At 43.5% G+C, this 26278-nt stretch overlaps 1 protein-coding gene across 2 annotated transcripts in view; it reads left to right on the plus strand.

The window, feature by feature from the left end:
* Positions 1–23330: 23330 nt before the first annotated feature.
* Positions 23331–26278, plus strand: part of abcg4a (ATP-binding cassette, sub-family G (WHITE), member 4a) — a 131406-nt gene continuing 128458 nt past the window's right edge. The window contains exon 1 of one of the 2 annotated variants that reach the window (XM_052040060.1): positions 23331–23642. In XM_052040060.1, the coding sequence (XP_051896020.1) occupies positions 23598–23642 (45 nt within the window). In that variant the 5' untranslated portion in view covers positions 23331–23597. The remainder of the gene's footprint in view (positions 23643–26278) is intronic. The other variant, XM_052040061.1, reaches the window with a different exon arrangement.

Here is a 26278-nt window from a genome sequence, read left to right on the forward strand (position 1 = left end):
CTTAGCCTATCTCACTTTTTTCTACCCCTTTTTTCCTTTCTCTCCTTAACTTTGACCCATGCCCCAGAGGATCTGCTCTCCCCACCTCCCCCGCGCCTGCCTATCACTATCTCTTACCTCCATCTACCTATCACCACCTTGTGCCCATCCCACCTCCCCTCTTTTGTCCACCTATCACTGCTCTGCTTTTCCCTCCAGTATATTGGGCTTCCCCTTTTCCTATCTTCAGTCCCGAGGAAGGGTCCTGACCCGAAAAGTTAACTGCCTGCTTTTCTCCATGGATGCTGCCTGGCCTGCTGAGTTCCTCCAGCATCATCGTGTTTTTCAGTTCTCTGATGTCAGTATGGAGGACAATTGCAAGGTCGACTGGGCTGCATGGGACTTTACTATGTCCAGCTTCAGTGGCCGAATCAATGTCAGGTGGTCGAGCCAGCTTTATTCTTTTGCTGTTTCAACATAGTAGCAATGGTACAACTGAATAGCTTGCTGGGCCAGTTGAATAAACATTTATGAGGCAACTACGTGGGGCAGGTCTGCAATCTCATATCGGCTAGATCAGGGGATAGGATGGCAGATTTCTCCCCCAGAGGATATAGTGAACCAGATGTGCTATTGTGTCAATCTAGTTTTTGAGGTCACTATTGCTAAGACTAGTTGTGGCTTTACCAATTTCCAGATTATCAAATGAATTTAAACACCAAACCGCTTCCCCTTGTCTTGTTCAGCATTTGAAAAAAATTGTAATTCATTGCACAGCTACAAATAAATTGTTTTTAAGGAAGAAAAATACATTGGATGATTCTGCAGGTGTGTCTGTACACAACGAACGTCACTACTTCCTCCATCTCCCTTCAACTTCATTCTGTTTATTTGTTGTAATTCCCTGAGTTAACCAGATCCCAATTTATCAAAAAATATATTTCTGCGTGGTTTAACTATTTCTGCAGCAAAAATGCTTCTATGGGGAAAAGTCTGAGTGTCTGTAGAAGTGGTGAGTGGGTTTTATAATTCTGACATTTATTCTTTCAAAGGCTGATGGGGACAAACCCAAGTTGTGAAACTGTGGTTGCTGTCAGTCTGTTGACTTGCAAATCTTCATGGGAGCCACACCACAGGGACTTAGAGAAAAAAGGAGATGGCTAAACTTCAGCAAACCTGAAATACCCTTTCCTCTACCTTCTTCATCTCACAGTTTGTACTTTGAATGTTCATTACAGATCTTTTTGCTTTCTTAAAGTATGTTGGGAAATTAAACTGTGTGGGCCTCAAAACTGCCTTTACTGTGTGGCTGTCTGACCTTGTTACTGTAGGTTTGGTTAATTCTGTACTTGGTATGGCTGCTCTTTACTAGTTGCCTAGTTTTGCTTATATTTACTTTGCTTGTTTTGTACCCAAAGGTTTACTTAACCTTGCTCCACAATGTGAAGATCATGAAAGGCCTGCTACGCATTCAATTAGAGAACAAGTTTATAAAGATCCATCAGCACAGTGAATATTCAAGACATAATGTGAAAGAAAAAGTATTGACTAACTGGTAGGAAAAGAGAAGAATGTTAGAGTTAGAATCTGAGGAAGATAAATACAGTGAGCAAGTTTTTAAGTGACCTTTATTTTACGTGAATGAATAAGGAAGTAATGAAATTTTGCTGTATTTGTGCAGGTCTTTAATAAGACCACACTGGCAGTACTGCTGCAGTACTGCCACCATATAGATACACAACTCTATATCTGGATGGCGGCAGTGCACTGAATCCTGGGATATGGGAATTGAAATTGGTTTATTATTGTCACTTTACCGAGGTACAGTGAAAAACTTGTCTTGCATACAGTTCATACAGATCAATTCATTGCAAAGTGCATTGAGGTAGTACAGGGTAAATCAATAACAGAATGCAGAATGAGGTGTAACAGGTACAGGGAAAGTGCAGTGCAGGTAGACAATAAGGTGCGAGGTCAAAATGAGGTAGACTGTGTGGTCAAGAGTCCATCTAATTGTACTAAGGAACCATTCAATAGTCTTACAACAGTGGGATAGAAGCTCTCCTTGAGGCTGGTGGTATGTGCTTTCAGACTTTTGTATCTTCTACCCAAGAGGAGAGGGGATAAAGGAGAATGTCCAGGCTGGGTGGGGTCTTTGATTATGCTGTCTGCTTTACCAGGGCACGAGGAGTGTAGACAGAATCCATGGAGTTTCGCTATCGGAGTGGAAACAGCTAAAGCAGTGCCATTGGTTATAGGCGAAAAGAGGCATAGTAGAAAGATGAAGGGGCACATAGTGTTGTGAAGAATGTTGAATATTATTTAATCTAACATAATAGTGATACCTTCACTCCTCAGCAGCCCAGTCATCCCATAAATACAACAGAACAAAGCTGAAAACTGGCCAATGATTTTATTCATTTTAATGCAAAACACAGAGTACAGTGATCAATGGTTTTCCAGTTCACCAAAAGTTATTGCTACAGAGAGTTGTTGATACAAAAAGATTGCTTTGAGCATTTGCATTTCAAAGAACACAGTGTGAGATTTTGTACACCTGATTTTCTGTGAGATTGAGTGGCTACAATTATTTGCTTAATCTCTGAATTTGTTTTAACCCACTCCTAACAATGCTGATGTTCCTAATAACTTGGTTTCTAGACTTTAGCAGACCTTTAACATGTCACTAAAATAGCCACTTTTCACATGTGAATATAGTGAATAGGCTGTTAGCAGAGTCGCCAAAGATTTACATTGATGAATGTTGGTAGGGTTTTGAATAACCCATTTAATCCATCACTTTACCCTCTGATGCATACATAAGGCCATCTTCAAAAACAGAAGCTTCCTCCCTCCCTAACCCTAACTTGGATTGTCACTTGTAGAGCTCCTACTGCCCTCGTCACAGCCAAGATCACCATCATCCCATCCTTCTTACAACCACCCCATTGCCCCAATGAGATCAGGATTGTTCTGAGAAGTACCACTTGTCATGAAAAGGTTTTGGATGAATTACATCAGTAATTTTTATTCTTTTGGGATCCCAGACACAATCCTCCTCTAGACCACTTCTCACCATCTGATTGTTTGGAGGGCACCAAGCAGTGTCATAGCCATGACAATGCCATGTCTTCTGGAGTGGGTGTCGCTGGTAATCTATCTTTATGACTTTTCCCACATTGACTCGCAATTTAAGTACCACCCTTTGACTTATATCTAGTTCCAGTGGATATCTACTGGCTTTCCGGAGGTCTCGGCTAACATAGACTCCAGGACCAAGCATGCCATCCTTAGATCGACGAAAACCATTTTTCATGATTGATTTTGCATTTTCAGCACTGGTTCCATGGTACATCACATAGATCTTGTTTTCCTGTGGTTCCACGTAGCTTTCAAGACACGTTGGTCTAAAATCAAGTCCATCCTCTTCAGCCCAGATATTTTGAGAATAGTATGCCATGGTAGCGAGTTGAAGTTGAAAACTTGCCTATTGACAAGTTAAAAGAAAATAAACATAAAAAGAGTCATCTTAATTCTGTCCTGAGTTGTTAAGCAAAATCTGATTATACTTCCTTGGCATGCTGGTGAATCTATCAAATGGATTCTGGGAAAAGCATATCCTGGCACTTACTCAACCATAGTCCTAAATATGGAAAAGCTATTTAATGCATTATGATATAGAGTTATACAACATGGAAATGGGCCCTTTGGCCCAACTCATCCATGCCATCTAAGGCCCAATTTGAACATAGAACATTACAGTACAGGGACAGGCCCACAATGTTGTGTCAAACTAAGTAAACTAGTAATTAAATGCCTAACTAAACTAATCCCTTCTGCCTGTACAATGTCCAAATCCCTCCATTCTCTGCACATTCATGTGCTTATCTAAGAAACTACTACAACACCTGGCAGTGCATTCCAGGCACCCACCACTCTGTGTAAAAAAAAAACGTGCCCCGCACATCTCCTTTGAGCTTACCCCCTCTCACCTTAAATGCACATCCTCTAGTGTTAGACATTTCAACCCTGGGAAAAATATACTGTCTCTCTAGCTGTGCCTCTCACAACGTTATACACGTCTATCAGGTCTCTCCTCAGCCTCTGCCACTCCAGAGAAAACAACCCAAGTTTGTCCAACCTTATAGCACATGCGCTCTAATCCAGGCAGCATCCCCAGCACCTTAAACCTGTGTCCTCTTGTGGCAACCATTTCAGCCCTGGGAAGAAGCCTCTGTCTATCCACACGATCAATGCCTCTTATCATCTTATACACCTCTATTAGGTCACCTCTCATCCTCCGTCGCTCCAAGGAGAAAAGGCCGAGTTCACTCAACCTGTTTTCATAAGGCACGCTCCCCAATCCAGGCAACATCCTTGTAAATCTCTTTTGCACCCTTTCTATGGGCTTCCACATCCTTCCTGCAGTGAGGTGACCAGAAACTGAGCACAGTACTCTAAGTGGGGTCTGACCAGGGTCCTATATAGCTGCAACATTACCTATGTTGCTGCAAACATTACAATATGGTATGGAAATGTGCTTTAACTTGTACTTTGTGGTCTGTCTTTTTTAAATATTGGCTGGGTTATATGCTTTCAGTTTCCTTTTCTATGTAGAGAATAAGTTTGAGCAACTAATATGATTTTGTGATAGTGGAAGTGAAATTGCTTCTAGAACTATGGACCCAAAATTTGCTTAGCTCTCCATATAATGACTTTTTTAAAAACTTGTACCATCTAATTAACTTGCAAATAGTTCAACCTCAGTAGACCTGACCAATATTTCTATACCTTTCAAGTCAACTGCTTGAAATATCGCACAAAATTCTAAAAAATGGTTTCAATAACAAATTATACTGAGCTGTAATAAAAGCATAAAACACCATAAATACTCAACAGGTCAGATAACACCCGTGGAGAGAGATAAGCTGAATTAACATTACAGGTTGATGTCTTACATCAGAACTGACCACTTTGGACACAAATTGCAAGAACTGATTTTCTGAAACTAGTGAATTCATTATTGAGCCTGAGGGCTGCAGTGTACCCAAAGGGAAGGTAGGCTGATATTACTGTGAAAAGGGAAGTGGATGTTGTTGGAAATGTGAGATTAAATCGGAAAGTCTCTTCAGAATGCTGAAAGGGGAGAGGAGGGGAAGAAATATCTTCTGATAGCTTCATGTTGTAGCGGTTAGCAAAATGCTTTACAGCGCCAGCAACCTGGGTTCAATTCTGGCTGCTGTCTGTAAGGAGTTTGTACTTCTCCCCGTGTCTGTGTGGGTTTCCTCCAGGTGCTCCAGTTTCCTCCCACATTCTAAAGACGTACGAGTTAGGAGAGTTGTGGGCATGCTATGTTGGCACCAGAAGCATGGCGACACTTGTGGGCTGCCCCCAGAGCACTCTATGCAAAAGATGCATTTCACTGTGTGTTTGGATGTACATGTGACTAATAAAGATATCTTATCTTATGTTGAAAGGGGAGAAATTAGGGAGGAAATGAATATTACGGAAGTGCAGTATTTATGGAAGTTGTAAAGAATTCTAAGAAATAATCTTCCATGGAGCAGGATAGGGAAAGGTTTACAGAGTAGATGTGGCTAAGCTGTTTCCCTTGGTGGGTGAGTCCAGGACTAGAGGGCACAGTCTTAGAATTAGAGGTTTCAAACAGAAATGAGGAGAAATTTCTTTAGCCAAAGGGTAGTGAATTTATGGAATTCTTTGTCACATACAGCTGTAGAGGCCCAATCATTGGGGGCGTTTAAGGAGGAGATTGATAGGTATCTAATTAGTCAAGGTATCAAGGGATATGGGGATAAGGCTGGAAATTGGGGCTGGATAGGAATAGTTTTAGTTTAGCTCATGGAGCAGACTCGATGGGCCGAATGGCCTATTTCTGCTTCTTTGTCTTGTAACATTGTGCAGAAGACATGAAGGTACCATGGTTTAGGTTGGCAGGAAGCTGTCCTCATTTTCTTCCAGAGTGCACAAAGTCTTAAAATGATCCTCAAAGAATGACATTACTAAAAGTTCACTGAGTTTTGAATTCACTGAGTGAATTCAAAATTTAAAGTCAAGGAAATAATTACACTGACATTATTCACAAGTTGTGTGTCTCTTTGATTTCTTGTACTAGCAACACTAAGGTCTACTTCACCTCACATACCATTTATTATCCCTGATTACATCAGGTTTACCTTGCTGTTTACTCAGTGTACAACTTTTTAGTGTCCAGGCTCACCCTTTTTCTAACATTAAAATCATGAAACACAAGAAATATTTAGCAATAGATGTTTCCAGAGGAAATCCAAATTCAATTCTTGTGTGCTTGCAATAACAGAAAACAACTCTACAAATGTGTAGATCTGTTCATCTGCATTCTGAACAACTTATGGACAGAAGCTGGTTCATGAAGACTTCAGTTTTCTTAAAACGGTCTCATTTCCCCAGAAAAAAAGGCTTAACAGCTTTTAAAGCTAATATTCCCAAGAGAAACATTTTGTTTTTATTTTTGTGCTCCTTCATCCTTGCGACGTAGAGTGAACACCACTCAATATGCCGAGTGCGTTCAAACCATTATTCAATAGAACTGCAAGAGCAACATGGAATGTACGATCCAGAAGGAGTTTAATCAGCAATTCCCCTTCCCAAGCATGTAATGTTTGACAGAGTAATGCAACTAGTTCCACACACCCTGCTCTTGTTCATAGACCCATATTTTCATTCTTTTCAAGTAAATGTCCAATTCCCTTTTAAAATTTCTGCTTCACACTAAATCAAATGTGTAAAAATGTTCTCCTCTTCCCCTTGATTCCCTCACCACTTATATTTGGATTATAGAGACACAAATGGATAGTAAGAAATCATCTTGTAACTCACCTCTCCACACAGGAAGTAACTTTGCAGCAAGTCTGAGTGACATCCCGAATTTATCGTGAAATTTTCAAGGTTTCAGTTTCAATTCCCCTGAACTAATTTTACTTCAGGTTTCGACTTGAAACGTCCAGTAAACAAGACCAACATCCTGACTGATTCAAATTAAAAATTAACTCCAGGTGCTTGAAATCTGAAATGGAAACAAAGTGATGGAAATACAGAGCAGGTCAGGCAACATGTGGAGAGACAAACAAGGTTAACATATCAAGTCAGTGGCCTGATCAATAATGAGGGAGGACTATTGGCTTGTTTTTCTCTCCATAAAATGTTGATGACCCTTATTAATTCTTCAGTTTCCTTCTTCAGACAGCTTCTGAGAGAATTGACCTGCTGTACACTGCCAGCTCTCTCTGTTTTTCAGATCTTAACATCTTATTCACTTGATCACAAATAATTTCATTGCATTTGATCAATTTTGTTGTTATCTGAAATTAGAATTAAAAAAATATCCATATTAGCCATAGTTTATTCATAGCAGACAAGAGAATAGAGTCACAACGTTATACAGCAACTTGTCCATGCCAACCAAGTGTCTATCTAAGGTAGTCCCATTTGCCCACATTTGGTCCATATACCTCTAAACCTTCCCTATCCACGTACCTTCCCAAATGTGCAATATGAGATGATTTTTAATCCATAAATGGATCTCCAGAATGATGTACCATTGCACTTTCATACAATACCTTCAAGTCTTCTTTCAAGGCATTGGAGTATTTTCTGAAGTAGAGCCAATGTTGGGTGTTGTTCATTTGTCTGCCTCTGGCTCATTGTTGCTTTAAAGGACAGAATAAGTCAAGTCAACTCGAGATTATTGTCATGATGAGATGGGATGATGAGATGGACTCTGACCTCACGATCTACCTTGTTGTGACCTTGCATCTCATTGCACTGCACTTTCTCTGTAGCTGTGACACTCTACTCTATACTGTTATTGTTTTACCTGTACTACTTCAATGCACTCTGTACTAACTCAATGTAACTGGCACTGTGTAATGAATTGAATCGTACGATCGGTATGTAGACAAGCTTTTCACTGTACCTCTGTACAAGTGACAATAATAAACCAATACCAATACCAATGTGCACAAGTCCGGTGAGGTACACGTATAATGTAAAACTTGTTAGCAGCAGTATCACAGGCATGTAGGTACAGACAACATGGACATAGGATGGGGTGGGGGGGGCAGCGGGGGCTGAGGGGCCCATCTCTCTGCTGTATGTCTCTATGACTTTATGTCACATGCCAGTCCTGTTGGTATTTCCTCAGATGTTTCAAAGACCTCCATTCAGTCTGAGAAATGGCAGCGAAGGAATACCTACCTCTTCCAAAAGATCTGGAGAATGCTTATTTGAAAAGAACTCCTGAAGAATAAGAAACGTAACACTTTAACATGAAATTACAGAACAAGGCCTGGGTCTCAAAGCACTGGAAAGCACTCAAACCTTTTATAAAGCTCTGGAATGCAACACCTAGGATAGGATGCACTTCCCGAGATGGTGCTGGAGGCAGGTTCATAATATTTAAGAAGCATCTGAATGAGCATGGGTCAATGAGGCAGAAGAGGCTATGTTCCAAGTGCTGGTACATGGGAGCAGTATGGATGGGTACATGATGGTCACCATGGACACAGTAGGCTGACGGGACTGTTTCTGTGCTGTATGAGTCTGCAACTCTGTGACACCCAGATCCGTTATTAAATGCCCTCTGCTAAGCACCCTGGATGTTGGTATTGTGAGGTGCTGGCAGAATGCATGAATTATTTACAATGCGTGATCACAGAAATTAATGCCTGTGACATCCCAAAACACTTCAGAACCAGATTTATTTTCACCGACTTATATGAAGTGAAGTTTGTTGTTTTGTGGCAGCACTACAGCGCTAAGGCATAAAATTACGATAAATTACAAAAATAAATAAATAGATTTAAAAAAAGGAATAATGAGGTAGTGTTCATGGGTTCATGGACTGTTCAGAAAGTGCAGTTACAGGGAAAGTGCAGTGCAGGTAAACAAATAAAGTTCAAGGGCCACGACAAGGTAGATTGAGAGATCAACTGTTCAAGAGTTCATCTTTTAGCATATGAGAGGTGCGTTAAAGAGTCTGATAACGGTGAGATGTAATGATATCTTCGTAGGCAGAGCCACCAACAGAGCATCCTATACTGAAGGCAGCCATTCTCAGACTAAACAGGAGGGACTGGTACAATAATGCATCAAGATCACATCTCACAGTAAACTTAGTTCCTAATGACACCCTTGCAGTTACACACACTCTAATCACCTTTTCTTTTGTTCTGAGGTTTCATTCCTTAACTGGTTGAAGTCTAAGACCATTTACAGCTGTGTTCTTAATTTAGTCTCTTCAGGGGTTAATCATAAATCAAGATCCTCCGGAAACATAGAGCAACATTCTCTATAATGTGTTGCTGGATTAACCTCCTGATGAAGGGAGTTTCCACAAGGGAAGCTGCTGTATTAAGAAAACTACCAAAGCATGTTTAAACACTTGTCCGCACCACATACCAAAATGTCATAAGTACCACTGCCCAAAGGGCAAATGATCTTTCTTAACAGGAATGCTAGTGTAATGGTTATGTTAAAGATAGGGACCATTGATCCAGTGCTATGAATTCAAATCTCACCATGACAACAAGGGAAGTTAAATTCAAGCAATTAAATAAATCTGCAACTAAGAAGTTGGTGTCTGAAGGAGATCTGCCATCCTAACCCATTCTGGGCTATATGAGACTCTGACCAATGCGTTTGCCTCTTAACCATCTCTTCTTTAGGGGCAATCAGCGGTTGTCACAAAATGGTAGTTTTGTTGGTGCCTATGATATTGTATACTTAAAAAAAGTAACATTGAAAAATGCAGGACCATGGCAATCAGAAGGTGTTAGGTGTAGAATATTGCATCAGTTCTCTGAAGGGTTATCAAGGAAGTCATAGACATGTGATCTCCCTCCTCTCGAGCTGGGTGCAGTGATGCATAATCATTTCTGGCTGGAATTTTCTACGGTTCCAGGAATGTCAGGAAATCCAGCTGCCCAAATTAAGAAATTTCCTTCATCATCTTCAAGTGAGGATCTTCCCAACCCTGCGTGAACCTTCACACCAACAATTACCTGACCTCAGCTGGGATGGGGTTAAAAAGTCGACAACTGACCTTGGCACAAAAAGTATAAACGTTTGAAGAAAATTTTAAAAATATCATTGCAATGGGGGCTAATATTTTGGTGGATGGGCTTGTTGATATTTCAAAGCATCTGGGAGGATGTGACTGCACATTTTGCACTACATGCTGAGTTTTTAGTCTCATTAGGCAGGAGGTTGGGCAGCAGGTGAGAGGAGAGGGCTGCAAGAGTAGCACAGTCAGAAGTCTGGAATCAGATAGCTCACCTGCTCCCTCAGCTGGGGTTATTAAGTATTGCTGAGATACTGAGAAAATAAAGGCAAACTGAACTTCTTCTATCATAAAAGGATTTTGTCTTAATGATGTGTATTTTTGTCAATTATTTTTATTTAATGCAAAGGATCAGTTGTCAAGATACATGAGTTTCATGTGTCACATGGATACCAATCCAATGAAGACTACTGAACAGTCCCCTAGTACAATAAGATGGACTCTTGACCTCACGATCTACCCTGTTATGACCTTGTGCCTTATTGTCTGCCTGCACTGCACTTTCTCTGTAACTGCAGCACTTTATTCTGCATTCTGTTATTGTTTTACCTTGTAATGAATTAATCTGCATGAACGGTATGCAAGACAAGTTTTTCACTGTACCTCGGTACATGTGACAATAATAAACCAATACCAATACCAATACCAATGTGACTGGAACCAGAGGCAGCAGTTTGGACCAACATGGTTTCACAAAAGCTACATCCCTTTACCGAATGGTGGCAACTTTTAATACAAGATGAGCTGTATTCAATTTCCTCTAAATTTCACTTTAATATATTGGTACAGCAGAGGCAGTGATCATCCAGGACAAAAAAAACAAAATCATTGCAGCTAGTGGTACAGAATTTATTTTCTCAGAACCACATTGTTCAATTTATTCTCATAGCAGTCAATTTATGAACACAGAATTCTATTATATATTACACAGCATTATTGTAAACATATTAAGGATTTTGAATAATACCTATTACAAAATTACTAGTGCACTGTCATAGAAAATGACATTTACTTATATCGGTGTTATATCCACCTAGAGCACTATTTAATTAGTGTTATCTCTTTATTGATAAAAAGACAGTGATAAATGTGAAACAGTAAACTCAATACTGTATATTAGACAACATTATTGTTATAGCACAACACTACCACACCTTGTAACTGTGGGCTGCAACACAAAACAGAAGCATGATCCTTCCAAAGAGAATGGAACACTAGTTCACGTCTTCATCTATCTGTCTTCATTTGCCACAACCATCGTTCTCCTTCTCTGCTCATTGACTTTTGTGCCAGTCATCCATTGGCACTCATTGTGTGTTCACTTAGATAGTCAGGGATGGCTAGTTGTTATCACAGCATCATGGCCAACTCCAATATATTGCTTGTTTGAAGGTGCTCACAGATGGTCACCAAACCAGGACAGATTGGACTGAGAGGTGATCACAAGCTGGAACCTTGGGAGACCTTCCTACTCCTTTCTTGAATGATGAATGGGCAAATTGTAGCACCCAAAATGCCAGTCCATCTGAATGCACTTTATTTAACCTGGAAATGAGCCTTCGATGCTCCTAGACTGTACCACTCCATCTCTGGATGCTCTTATCCTTGTCATTTTTGGGGAAATCCCTTTAGACTTCTGAATATGAATGTTATTCTGGGCTCCTGTTAGATGAAAAACTTGAGTAATTTAATGTAAGATTCTTGGGGATTCATTTCCTCTGTAAACATACTCTCATTATGCACAAAGAGAAGGCAGCAAAACCACACAGTGAAAATCATTATACCACCATTGCATCTAAGCAACAGAAGTGTACCAGCAATAATAACACTACCTTAAAGTAAACGGGTGCTTTTGAAAGGATATTATACGTTGTTATCCTGTTAGATGGGTACATGAAAACAAAGTCAACAGAAATCTGCAAGGCTTGTGCCTGAACGAATTGTGTTCATACATATAAAATCCACATATTGGCACGCACGCACGCGCACGCGCGCGCGCACACACACACACACACACACACACACACACAATGAAAGAGCATGAAATTGTTGGAAAGTATCATTCTTTAGGACTTGTTTTTGTGTTGCCTGAAGCACTGTACCTGCTTAACTGCCTTGAGATCTTTTGCTCCGATACATTCTTAGATTGTGGCAACACCTTTTATCTCACTACAAAAGTAAAAAATGCTGGATATATCTACTTAGCAAGATGGGTGGCATCAGTAGGGATGGGGAGAGAGATTGAAGGGGGGGGGGGGGATGGACAGTCGGTTAATGCTTCCTGCTGATGAGCCTCTGTCAGAAATCTGGTTCTAATCACTGGCAAAAAAATTGTCAACGTAAAACATAAAAGCTTTTCCTCTCTTCACATGAGCTCTTAAGCACTTCCAACATTTTCTGTTTCCTTTCACCTTCATTCCAGTTTCTTCTGCATTCTGCTTTTCTCCATCCTTACCATCCCATTTGTGGATGTCAGGCAGGTAATCAGTTACACCTAATTCCAATGAAACAACCAACTTGTTGGGAGATACAAGACACTGCAAACGCTGGAATCTGGAGCAATAAACCATCTGCTGGAGGAACTCAGCAGGCCGAGCAGTATCTTGTTCAACCATTTTGTGACCAAGGGGAATGAAGCTTAGATCCACTTAGAGGTTTCTAAAGATGAAATTTCATTTATGAAGGACAAGTTAAAGGAAGTAGTTTAAAAAAACCTTGTAATTATATATTTTACACAGTCTAGAGTTTTCCAAATAACCTTACAGACTATTAAGTACTACTCAAAAGCAGTAAATATTGCACAGAAATGTGGCAGCCAGTTTGTTCAGTTTCTCTTTCTGAAAAACAGATTGTCCAACAGTACCAAACTCCCTCAAGACCACTACCGAGAATCAATCTGAAGTTCTGTGCTGAAGTTTTAAAATGGAACTTGAATAGGTAGCCTTCTCACTCAAAGGTTTGGATGGGAGGTTTATGGAAAATAAAAAGTGGGAAGAAAAGCCAGGAAAGGATTAGAATAGTGGAGATAACAAGACATTTACAAATGCTTCAGTAGCCTGCTTTGCCTTGTGTGGATAACAGAGGGTCAGAATGTTCAGTGCTCCAAAAACTGGGAAAAGTGGGCTGGTAGGAACTGAGCAGTGAGCTGGGTCCAGACAACTCTGCCCATTGTATGATCCAGACGTATCTAAAGGGGAGCAGGATAAAGGGATCAGACTGATGCTTTGGATCACACCCTGCCCTTTGAGGGCTAAGATCTGCATTCAATCACATTCTCTGATAATGTGAATTAAGCTATCTTTAATTGTTCCTGATTGAAGAAACGTTCCCCTGGCATTAATTATTTTGTTGCATTTCCGACCAAAGTATATATGTAAGATTTAGAACATAGAACACAGAACAATACAGCACAGGAACAGGCCCTTTGGCCCATGATGTCTGTGCTGAACACGCTGCCAAACTAAACAAATCCTGTCTGCCTGCGGATGATTCATATCCTTCCATCCCCTACCTGTTCATGTGCCTTTCTAAGTGCCTCTTAAATGCCACTATCATCTCTGCTTCCACCCTCACCCCTGGCAACGCGTTCCAGGCACCTACGCTCTGTTTAAAAACCTTGTCCTGAACATCTCCTTTAAACTTTTTCCCCTCACCTTAATTCTATGCCCTCTAGTATTTGGCATTTCCACCCTGGGAAAAAGACTCTATCTACCCAGTCTACGCCTTTCATAATTTGGTCTCCCCCATGCTTGTAGAGAAAACAATCCAAGTTTGTGCAACCTCTCCTTATAGCTTATACTTTCTGATCCAGGCAGCATCCTGGTGAACTTCTTCTGCACTATCTCCAAAGCCTCCACATCCTTCCTGTTACGCAGTGGCCTAAATTGAACACAATACTCCAAATGTGGCCTAACCAAAATTTTATACAACTGCAATGTGACTTTCTATACTCAATGTCCTGATTGAAGGCACGCATGGCATATGCATTCTTTACCATAAAGTAAACAAAGTTGTGACCAAAAGTATTGCAAAATATGAAGCTTAGATTCTCTAAGTTTCTAAAGATGAAGGCGTGGCGACTCACCGTCTAGTCGGGCGAACCGGCTCGGCAGTCGGGTCGCGCGGCGTCGGAGCGACGAGGCCCAAGATGGCGGCGGGCCTCGTCTTTCCGAGCGACGGGGAGAACCCGCGCGCGGGAAAGTCCTGATGACGTAGGACTTACATCATTGCCGGTTGTTTTGGGCGGGAACATTCTCCTTTAAAGGGCCCGCGCAAGGCGGGAAAATAAACCAGTTCTTGTCTGGCAATCCTCCGAGTAGAGTCTTGTTTTATTCCGCGGTAGCGACCGCTACATTGGTGACCCCGACGGTCCAAACGGCTTTTGGACCCGCGAAATGGACGACAGCGCAGCAGCCAACGCAGTGGCCCTCAAGCTGCCCACCTTTTGGACACTTCGGCCCAGTGTCTGGTTTGACCAGGCCGAAGCGCAATTCCACCTTTGGCAGATCACCTCCGACTCCACGAAGTACTACCATGTGGTTAGCTCTCTGGACCAGGAGACAGCCGCCCAGGTTGGAGACTTCATCCAGTCGCCTCCGGAGGAAGATAAGTACCCAGCTTTCAAAGACCTTTTGTTTCGGACCTTCGGCCTCTCCCGTCGTGAGCGCGCCACCCGCCTGCTTCATCTGGATGGCCTGGGGGACAGATCCCCATCCGCCCTAATGAATGAGATGCTGGCATTGGCCGAGGGACACAAGCCATGCCTGATGTTCGAACAGGCCTTCCTCGAACAGCTCCCCGATGACATCCATTTGTTGTTAGCTGACGCCGACTTCAGCAACCCCCGTGAGGTGGCCGCCTGGGCAGATGTTCTGTGGAGGGCCAAGCGCGAGAGCGGTTTGTCCGTCAGTCAAATCACCAGGCCGCGAGCCCAATGCCCGCCTCGCCCGGCCCCAGCAACCGAGCAACCACGCCCCAGGAACGCAGACGACGACACAGGTGACCAGCTGTGCTTCTACCATCAGAGGTGGGGTGCGGAGGCCCGTCGATGCCGCCCACCCTGCAAGTTTCAGGGAAACGCCAGGGCCAGCCGCCGCTGATGGCTACGGCGGCTGGCCGCCGACAGAGCCTCCTCTTCGTTCAGGACAAGAAATCTGGATGGCGTTTCCTCGTTGATACTGGAGCGGAGGTCAGTATTTTGCCCCCGACAGGCCGCGACACTCGTGACAGGCCACCAGGTCCTCTACTCAATGCCGCCAACAGTACAACGATACGGTCTTTCTGCACCCGTACACTTCAATTACACTTTGGCGGCAGCCGTTTTACCTGGACCTTTACCCTTGCCACCGTCGCCCGACCACTCCTAGGAGCCGATTTCCTTCGGGCCCACAACCTGTTAGTCGACCTGCGAAGGAAGCGGTTAGTCCACTCTAGCACTCTCCGGACCTATCCCCTGGGAGAAATCAGCCCACCAGCCCCGCGCCTGGACTCCATTTCCCTTTCTGGCGACGATTTCGCCAAGCTCCTAGCCGAATTCCCATCGATTTTGGCACCTTCGTTTACAAATTCTAGGCCCACACACGGGGTACGGCACCACATCATTACCACAGGGCCACCCCTTCATGCCCGAGCACGACGATTACCTCCAGACAAGCTCCGCCTGGCAAAGGAAGAGTTCCGTCACATGGAGGAGCTGGGGATTGTTCGCAGGTCAGACAGCCCCTGGGCCTCCCCCCTGCACATGGTCCCCAAAGCCACCGGAGGGTGGAGGCCCTGCGGCGACTACCGCAGGCTGAATGATGCCACCACCCCGGACCGCTATCCCATCCCTCACATCCAGGACTTCGCAGCGAACTTACACGGGGCCCGCATCTTTTCCAAAGTGGACCTCGTTAGGGGATACCACCAAATCCCGGTCCATCCGGATGACGTCCCCAAAACTGCGATTATCACCCCATTCGGCCTGTTCGAATTCCTTCGGATGCCGTTCGGCCTTAAGAATGCCGCGCAGACCTTCCAGCGGCTGATGGACGCGGTAGGCCGAGACCTGGACTTCGTGTTCATTTACTTGGATGACATACTGATCGCCAGCCGTAACCGCCAGGAACACCTTTCCCACCTCCGCCAGCTGTATTCCCGCCTCTGCGATTTCGGCCTCACGATCAACCCGTCCAAGTGCCAATTCGGACTTGATTCTATCGATTTCCTCGGCCACAAAATCACCAGCGACGGGGCAACACCCCTTACCCGCCAAGGTGGACGCTATCCGCCATTTTGCCCGCCCCGACACAGTCAAAGGCCTACAGGAATTCTTTGGGATGGTCAACTTTTACCATCGTTTCATCCCTGCAGCAGCCCGTATCATGCGCCCTCTGTTCTCGCTGCTGGCTGGTAAGGGCAAGGACATCACCTGGACTGACGAGGCTGCGGCTGCTTTCGTTAAGGCCAAAGACGCCCTGGCAGATGCCACGATGCTGGTACACCCAGGGACTGACGTCCCGACTGCCCTCACGGTAGGAACGCGTCCAACACCGCGGTGGGTGGGGTACTGGAATAGCTACTCGAAGGCCGCTGGCAACCCTTGGCATTTTTCAGCAAGCACCTTAGACCGCCCGAACTGAAGTACAGCGCTTTTGATCGGGAACTTCTAGCGCTGTATCTGGCGGTCCGGCATTTCCGATACTTTCTAGAAGGCAGGCCTTTCACCGCTTTCACCGATCATAAGCCTCTGTCCTGGATCTTTCTTTTCCTTCACTTTCAATTGACACAATCTCTTCCCAAAGCCATGGTTTTGCTCTCCCTTCCAATCTTTGTCTTCCTGATCCCAAATGATCAGTTCTACGGTTCACCACAGTGAATTCTGATGGAGGACCATTGACCTGAAACAGGAGCTGTTTCTCTTTCCATGGATGCTGTCTGACCTGCTGTGTGTCTCCAGTATTTTCTGCTTTTGTATCTCTAGCTAAGCCTTCGGTCATCCCTTCTAATCTCTCCTTCTTTAGCTTCCATTTTAATTGAATATCTAGAAGTGTTTATGATCTCTTTCTATGTTGGAACACAGTATAAATACCCCTCTATTTCACATTTTCAGCATCAGCAATATTTTGTTTTGGGTCCATAGTCACAGTCGAGTTTATTGTTATAGTACATGTCTGCGCAGGTGCAATGAAAAACTTACTTGCAGCAGCATTACAGTCACATAGCATTACATAAGCAGCATTCACAAGAAAAACATAAATTAAACATAAAGTATACACTATTTTTACAAAAAGAACACAATTAGAACAGAAAAATAGTCCATCTTAGTGTAAAGAGATTAAAGTGGTCATGGTGTTGCTGAACTCTAGTGATTAGGGCTTTGCTGGTTGGTTCAAGAACCAAATGGTTGAAGGAAAGTAGCTGTTCTTGAACCCAGTGGTATGGGACTTCAGACTTCTGCACCTCCTGCCCGATGGTAGCTGCAAGAAGATGGCATGGCCGGGATGGTGGGGATCTCTGATGATGGATGTTGCCTTCTTTGCCAGCTGCAGAATCAAAAATTACAGAGATAAAAGTTCTTCTAAAAAATGCTAATACCTGAAGCCTGAAAAAAAACAAGTTAATTCGGGAAGTTTATTTCAGGTCAGTAACAGAATAAGAATGAGTGAAGACAGTTTATTATTACATGACTAAAGTATCAACGTATGTTTCCTCTTTTCTGATGCTACAGTGTTTGCTTGCTTTCCAGCAGTTCCATTTTTTTGTACTCTCTGAACATCTTAAATTACTAGAGGAAGGTGGCGATAATGTAGAAATCTGAAAGGAAAACTGTAGTTAACCAAGGGGGAAGAAATACTTTGTGGGGTAAACAGCACCTGTGGAGAACAAAGTAGAGTTAACTCTTCAGGTTATTGGCTTCCATCAGGATGCCAAGGCAAAGAAGACCACAGGCCAAGTGCTGGTAAATAGAACTAGTAATTGTCTGTTGGCATGAACACGATGGGCCGAAGGGCCTGTTTATGTGTTGTATGTCTCCATGAGTCTATGAGTCATAAAATGCTTTAAAGATCACAGCGCAGGATAGGTAATGTACATCATATGTCAGGGATTGTGTGCAGCATGTGCATATATTTTCATCTCTTTATAGCAACAGGACCTGTGAAACGAAAACAATATTAAATGAAATAAAGCAATTCTGCAACTCAAATTAGGTAGAAATCTCTGTGGCAAAGTGTTGCTTTAAGTAATCTTTCATTTGAAATAGACATGACCATGAAGTAGTAAAGGATGGTTGAAAAAATAATCCAATGCAACGCTGTCTCTGTGATATTACTTACTTCCCATTTGTGGACTCCACATGTGACTTCATTCATCTTGCGGCTGCCTTCACAATCCATACAGAAGGGAGGTTTTATTGATTTATGGAATAGGATTTTAGAATTACGCCCATCATGCCTGTACCAAGTCCAAAAGAACAACCCACTCCTGTAGCCCTGCCTTTCCCCAGAGTCCCATAAATTTTATTTTATCATGTTAACCTAATCATCATTTCAAAATCATTATTGAATCTCTATCTCCCTTTCTAGATTATAACGACTTGGTCTGTAAGAGTAATTATTCTCATCTGGAGACACAGGAGACTGCAGATGCTGGAATCTGGAGCAACACACAAAGTAATGGAGGAACTCAGCGGGTCAGGCAGCATCTGTGGAGGGAAATGGACCATTGACTTTTAGGGTCGAGACCCTTCATCTGGACTTCATCTATTCTCGTCTCTCAGGTTTCCTTGCCAAATGTCTTCAATCAGTATTCGTTGGTTACTGCCATCTTGCAAATGGAGATGGCTTCTCCCTATTTGCTCTATCGAAGACTCCTCATAATTTAAACAGCTCTGAATGACTGTTCAGATTGCACTGGGCAGGCACGGTAGTGTAGCAGTTAGCGTAATGCTATTACAGCGCCAGCGACCCAGGTTCAATTCCGGCCACTGTCTGCAGGGAGTTTCTATGTTCTCCCAGTGTCTGCATGGGTTTCCTCCAGGTGCTCCGGTTGCCTCCCACATTCCAAAGACGTACGGGTTAGGAAGTTGTGGGCATGCTATGTTGGCACCGGAAGCATGGCGACACTTGCGGGCTGCCCCCAGAACACTCTAAGCAAAAGATACATTTCACTGTGTGTTTTGATGTACATGTGACTAATAAAGAAATCTTATCTTATATCCCAGAGTACAAATTAGGTCAGAGGGCACAAATAAACAAAGCTAAAGTTTTGCCGTTCTTTACTCTTCCACTAGAGGTCATCAGTTTCCTATACATGTGGTCCTCTCAGCAGAACCCTGTGGACCCAAGTATTAGAACGTAGAACAGTCCAGCACAGGAACAGGCCCTTCAGCCCACAATGTTGTGCCGAACCAATTACACTAGTAATAAAATGCCCAACTAAACTAATCCCTTCTGCCTATACAATGTCCACATCCTACCATCTCCCTCACATTCATGTGCCCATCTAAGAACTTCTTGAACGCCCCTATTATAGTTACTTCCACCGCCACCCCAGGCAGCGCATTCCAGGCACCCACCACTCTCTATGTAAAAAACTTGTCCCGCATATCTCCTTTGAACCTACTCCCTATCACCTTAAAAGCATGCCCTCTGGTATTAGACATTTCTACCCTGGGGAAAAGATACTTGCTATCTACTCTATCTGTGCCTCTCACAATCTTATAAACCTCTATCAGGTTTCCCCTCGGCTTCCATTGCTTCAGAGAGAACAATCCAAGTTTGTCCTATCTCTCCTTATAGCACATTGTGACTAAGGTTATTAATCCAGCGGTAATTTTGGTTTGGTGGGAGACAAAAACCATTTAGCTCTCACCAAGTGGCTGTTGCATGAATCCTTCTTTGTATCACTCTTTTTTTACAGTGCATGAGAAGCCTAGTCCTAAGTCTAGGGGCCCCATCAAGAATGAAAAGAACAAATGATGTGAAATAAGTGGGTAAGCTGTGGTTTGTTAACACAGTCATAACCATGAAAGATTGTCCACACGATTTAGCTCATTTTCAAACTAAAATATGACTTAAGAATCCCAGAAGATCATTCACGTAGTCCCACATGGGACTTGCACTGTGCCTCGCATTGTCACATTGACAATGTGTATGAAAACATGTTAAGGGAATCGGCCTCCTCACAAATCGTGAACTCGAACTCATGTCCTTCCAAATTTTATCAATTATAAACCTATATACTCATTTTTGCTGTAATCCTATTTCTTACAAGGGAGAAGCTGGGAGAAGAGTTCTGTATTTTGGGATATGGGGACTGAATAAGACTGACTGGCCACTCAGAACAAAACTTGAGCTATTTCAGAAGCACCTTGTAAATCTGTGATCTTCAACACTAACAAGAGACATATGGGAACACCATAGGTTCCTGTCCAAGTCACACACAGCGTCATTCGCTTTATTATAGGAAGCCAATCAGCCCATCTAGTCAATGCTAGCTCTTAGAGTATTCCCATCATTTCCATTCCCCTACTTATTTCCCTATGACCTATTCACTATCAGAATCAAAGTCAGGTTTATTATCACCCTGACATATGTCGTGAAATTTGTTGTTTTGTGGCAAGACATAAAAATTACTATAAGTTACAAAAATAAATAAATAGTGCAAAAGAGGAATAACGAGGTAGTGTTCAGAAATCTGACGGCGGAGGGGAAGAAGCTGTTCCTAAAACATTGAGTGTGGGTCTTCAAGCTCCTGTACCGAAAAGAGGGCATGCCCCGGATGGTGAGGGTCCTTGATGATGGATGCCGCCTTCTTGAGGCACCGTCTCTTAAAGATGTCCTTGGTAGCGGGGAGGGTTGTGCCCCTGATGCAGCTGGATGAGTCTACAACCCTCTGCAGCCTCTTTCGATCTTGCACATTGCAGCCTCCATACCAGGTGGAGACGCAACCAGTCAGAATGCTCTCCACCGTACATCTGTAGCAATTTGCAAGAGTCTTTGGTGACATACCAAATCTCCTCAAACTCCCAACGAAGCAGAGCCACTGGCATGCTTTCTTCATGATTGCATCAATGTGCTGGGCCCAAGATAGATCCTCCTAGATGCTGATGCCCAAGAACTTGAAGCTGCTCACCCTTTCCACCGCTGACCCCTCAATGAGGACTGGTGTGTATTCTCCCAACTTCTCCTTCCTGGTCCACAGTCTATTCCTTGGTCTTGCTGACATCGAGTACGAGGTTGTTACGACACCACTCAACCAGCTGAACTATTTCACTCCTGTACACCTCCTCGTCACCATCTGAGATTCTGCCTACAACAGTGGCGCCATCAGCGAATTGATAGATGGCATCTGAGTCGTGCCTAGCTACACAGTCATGTGTGTAGCGAGAGTAGAGCAGTGGTCTAAGCACACATCCTTGAGGTGCGCCTGTGTTGATTGTCAGCGAGGAGGAGATGTTATTACCCATCCGCACTGACTGTGGTCTCCCGTTAAGGAAGTTGAGGATCCAGTTGCAGAGGGGGTTACAGAGGCCGAGATATTGAAGCTTGTGGATTAGTACTGAGGGGATGATGGTGTTGAATGCCAAGCTGTAATCGGTAAACAGCAGACAACAGTATGTATTGCTGTTGTCTCGGTGCTCCAAAGCCAAGTGGAGAGCCAGTGAGATTGCATCCGCTGTAGACCTGTTGTGGTGGTAGGCAAAATCACATGCCCATCAACTCCCCCAGTCTTCCTACCATGCACTGATAGGGGTGATCTACAGTGGCCAATCAACTCATCAGTCCACACACCTCTGGGATGTGGGAGGTAACTGGAGCACCCAGGGGAAACCCACGCAGTCACAGAGAGAACATGCAAACTCCACACCAACAGCACCAGAGGTCAGATTCCAACCCCTGCTGCTGGAGCTATGAGACAGCTGCACTGATTCCTGAACTACCATGACACCCTTGGAACCTTATCACTGTTCTTTCAAACTCACTACTCGATAACACTGTGGAAGTGCCTCCATCAGCTGCAAGGAGACAGTTCATCACTTTCTCAAGGGCAAGTAGGGAAAGACAATAAATGCTGTGATTTTAAGTGATGCCAACAGTTGAAAAATGATTACATTTTAAAGAAAATCTCACATGTAGCTAAGTGATGGAATGGGAAGTATTCCCTTCGCTCCTGCACTTTGGAGGCATGGCCTTGATCCTGGTGCAAGGCCTCCACAGGCACCTCCCATGGGGTGAGGAAGCTGACAATCAAATCTGAATCTCAATTTGAGCAGGAGGCTCAGTAGTGCAGTGGTTAGCGTAACGCTTTACAGCTGCCAGTGACCCAGGTTCAATTCCGGCCCCTGTCTGTAAGGAGTTTGTACGTTCTCCCCGTGTCAGCGTGGGTTTCCTCCGGGTGCTCCGGTTTCCTCCCACATTCCAAAGACATACGGGTTAGGAAGTTGTGGGCATGCTATGTTGGTGCCGGAAGCGTGGCGACACTTGCGGGCTTCCCCCAGAACACTACGCAAAAGACGCATTTCACCGTGTGTTTCGATGTATATGTGACTAATAAAGAAATCTTAAAATATACAATTTTTTGAGAGGGAGTAACTCCGTATAAAATGATAAATTGAAGCACCATTCTCAATGTCTCTTTCAAAGCCAAGGCCAACATTTCATTGCCTATCCTGGTTGGTGCTTTGACATTGAATGTACGAAACTGAAGACACTACAAATCTATAAACTTAACAACACTGTGAGTGTATAGACTAGACGACACTAGGAATATAAAGAAAGCCATGTACTGTTTTGCATTTCTTTTATATATAAGGGTCAGTTTTGAAATCTTGGCATGAGGCGCTGGATGTGGTTAAGTCACTTCAGAGGGTAACTGGAGTGTGAACTGTCATGGGATTAAAGCAATGCATACAGCAGATCAGGTAAGGAGGCTGGATATGCAGGAAACTTGTTAACTCATTGGCTTTATATCACAAAAGAAGTTTGGAGTCACTCTAACAAATGCCTGGTTTTGCTTATATATTTAATTTCTCAAATGCAGCGGTTGGGTTTGAACTCATTATAGTTTCTATGGATCGCGAATCGAAGGCTCCTCATAATTAGCCCGGGAACAAGATTACTTTGCTGCCACATCCGTCTGCTGGAGACCATCTTGCTTACTGCACAAGCAACAGGTTGCAGAGGATGTGCATGGGGAAGTGATGACTTCCACAGTCAAATAGCCACCAGTGTAGAAGGAACAGAGGGTTGAGGGTTGCACCCCGGCGTAAGTTAACGCTTTCGCAGCGGTAACGAACGGTGCACCTGTTAAAAGGATGTGAAAGGAAGCGCCTTTCCCGTGCAAATCTCTCTGCAATCTCCCTGAAGAAATAACACCCAGGCAGTACGCGGTAGGCGCTTGCCTTGAGACTCGCGGACGGTACACGCAACAGTTTCGCAGGTGATTAACAGGACTGCTCCATCGCAAGCCCCAAACGACTGAAACAGGATTAGGAGACTGCCGCTCTGCATCCCAAATCATGGCATCATCCTGCTTCATCTCCGCATTATCACCGAGTAGGAAGGTGTGGTACATGTTTTATTAATATGTCTACGAGACCGACGGGTTTGAATATTGCATATTCCCGTAAACTGCAATTTATTCTAAAATTTAACGTTAAGATTCGAATATCTCGCAGTATTATTTATAGTTGGGATGATTGCTTTGTACATTCAAATGGAGACGGTGTACTGCAAACAAAAATAATATCGGTTGTATCCTCGTTAAATTATTCCGGCCATGTTTAGAAGTTGTGGCAATGTGAAATGAATTTTATCCTCTTTTTAGAAAAATATTTTGCTGATTCCTGGGTTTATTCAGTTGGGTTCCGCGGGGAATAACAGGTTGGAGAAAGTAAAAGCTTGTGACCGAGAGTAACCCCGGAGTGTTTTGACCGAGAGTAACCTCCTGCCTTGCTGCGGATTCCGAAACTGCGCTAGGAGAGGTGCAGACAGCCGGCGTCGTTTGTAATGGGCGCATTACACGCCAGGAGCTCAGTGTCAAACCCAAACACAGCAATTTGCCTCCAGCACATGTGCACGAATTGCTTATTGTCATTTCCAGTTGCCATTGTCCAAATCTGAGTAATGTTTAATGTTGCATTATTACCCTATATGTAATGTTGTACCCCGCCCCTCTACTGCGATGATGTGGAAGTTTTCCTTTGGCAAGTAACTAGGAGTAGGCCACTCGGCCCCTCGACCCTGCCCCACCATTCTCTAAGATCGTGGCTAATGTGCCACAAGCCTCCACTCCTCCTGTGTACCAGTTCCCCATAACGTCGAATTCCCCGATCTTTCAAAACAAATTATCTACTTCCTCTTTAAATATCTGCAGCGATCTCACCTCCACAACCCTCCAGGCTGGGGAATTGAAAATGCACCACCCTCTGCAAGAAAAAATTCTGATGATCCTCAGTTTTAAATGACCAGGCCCTTGTAACTATTGAGTCACTACTCACAGAAATAGGTCCTTCGGCCCAACTCACTCATGTCAACCAAGATACCTATCTAAACTAGTCCCATTTGCCCATGTTTGACCCACATCCTGTAAACTTTTCCTGTCTATGTACCTGACCAAATCTCTTTTAACTATGTCCTGTTGCTCAACTCTCCCACTAGTGGAAACAATCTCAACATCTACCCTGTCAGGCTTCCTTAGGGTCATTTGTGTTTCAATAAGATCACCCCTCGTTCTTCTAACTCAAAATAATACACTTCTAATTTTTTAGTTATTTGCATTATAACGATGCTCTCATCCTGGGATTTTGCCCAGTGAATCCTTTATGTCCTACCTCCAATGCCGGTATATCCTTTCATAAGTAAGTAAACCAAAGCCATATGACAACATTGTAAAGGAGGGAAGGAATGACTTGGGAGTTATTTTGGAGCGTGGACTGTATTCATGAGCTGTAGACATACAGCAGAGAAAACAGCCATTCAATCCAACAAGGCCACATTGACCAATAAGTACCTATTTACACTAATCTTGCACTAATCCTATTTTATTCTCCTCACATTCCGAAACAAAAGGAACCACATGTCTGGTATAGAGAATGGAAAACAGGAAGCCCTTCAAGGGTATAGAGGGTGCTTTTAAAATTAAAAAAAAAGGAAGGCAGTGAGGGGCACAAAATATCACTGGCAAACAGGACTAAGGAAAATCCCAAAACATTTTATTAGTATATTTAAGGCAAAAGGTTATCCAGGGAAACAGCAGAGGACAGAGGTGAGATAGTTGTAGATAAAGTCACGGGGCTCTGCAGCACAGCAATGGGCCCGTCAACTCACTACGTCCATGCCAATCCTTTTGCCCACGTGTACTAATCCCATTTGCTCCATTGGGTCCATATCCTTTGATGCCTTGCCTGTTTAAATGTCTGTCTAAGTGCCCCTTAAATGTAGTGATTGTATCTGATTCTACTCACTCCTGTGGCAGCAAGTTCCAGACATCAACAGACTGTATGCCTTAGCTATGCCTCTCATAATCTTTTATACTTCTGTCAGATCACCTCTTGGCCTCCTTCGCTCCATGGAAAACAAAGCACAGCCCATCCAATCTCTCCCCATAAGTAAAGTCCCCCGATCCAAGCAACATTCTGGTGACTCTTCACTGCACTCTCTCCAAATTTTAAATGAATACTTCTCATCTGTATTGACTGCAGAAAAGGATATTGCAGTTGAAGGAATTAGGGGGATGCTGAAATGTTAGAACAAATTTAGAATAAGGAGACAGCACAAAGTTTGATGGAGTTTGCCGATGACATGAAGATTAGTTGAATTGTTGACAGCATGGAGGCTAGTTTTAGGCTACAGGGTGATATCAATATGATAGAGAAATCGGCTGAGAAATAGCAGATGCAGTTTAATCCAGATAAATGTGAGGTGATGTGTGTTGGAAGTACTAATGAGGCTAGGACATACACCATGAATGGTAGGTGCTGGTTAGTATTGAGGAACGGAGAGACCTTTGTGTACAAGTCCAAATATCCTTGAAGGTGGCAGTGCAGGTAAATAACATGGTTAAGAAGGCAGTTGGGATATTGGCCTTGTTAGTCAGGGTGTCGAATGCAAGAGCAGGGAGGTTATGCTCCAACTTTACAAAGCATCGGTCAGACCTCAGCTGGAGTACTGCGTGCAGTTCTGGTCACCACACTTTGGG

The sequence above is a fragment of the Pristis pectinata genome, chromosome 27 (assembly GCF_009764475.1).
Source record: "Pristis pectinata isolate sPriPec2 chromosome 27, sPriPec2.1.pri, whole genome shotgun sequence".
Lineage (NCBI taxonomy): Eukaryota > Metazoa > Chordata > Chondrichthyes > Rhinopristiformes > Pristidae > Pristis > Pristis pectinata.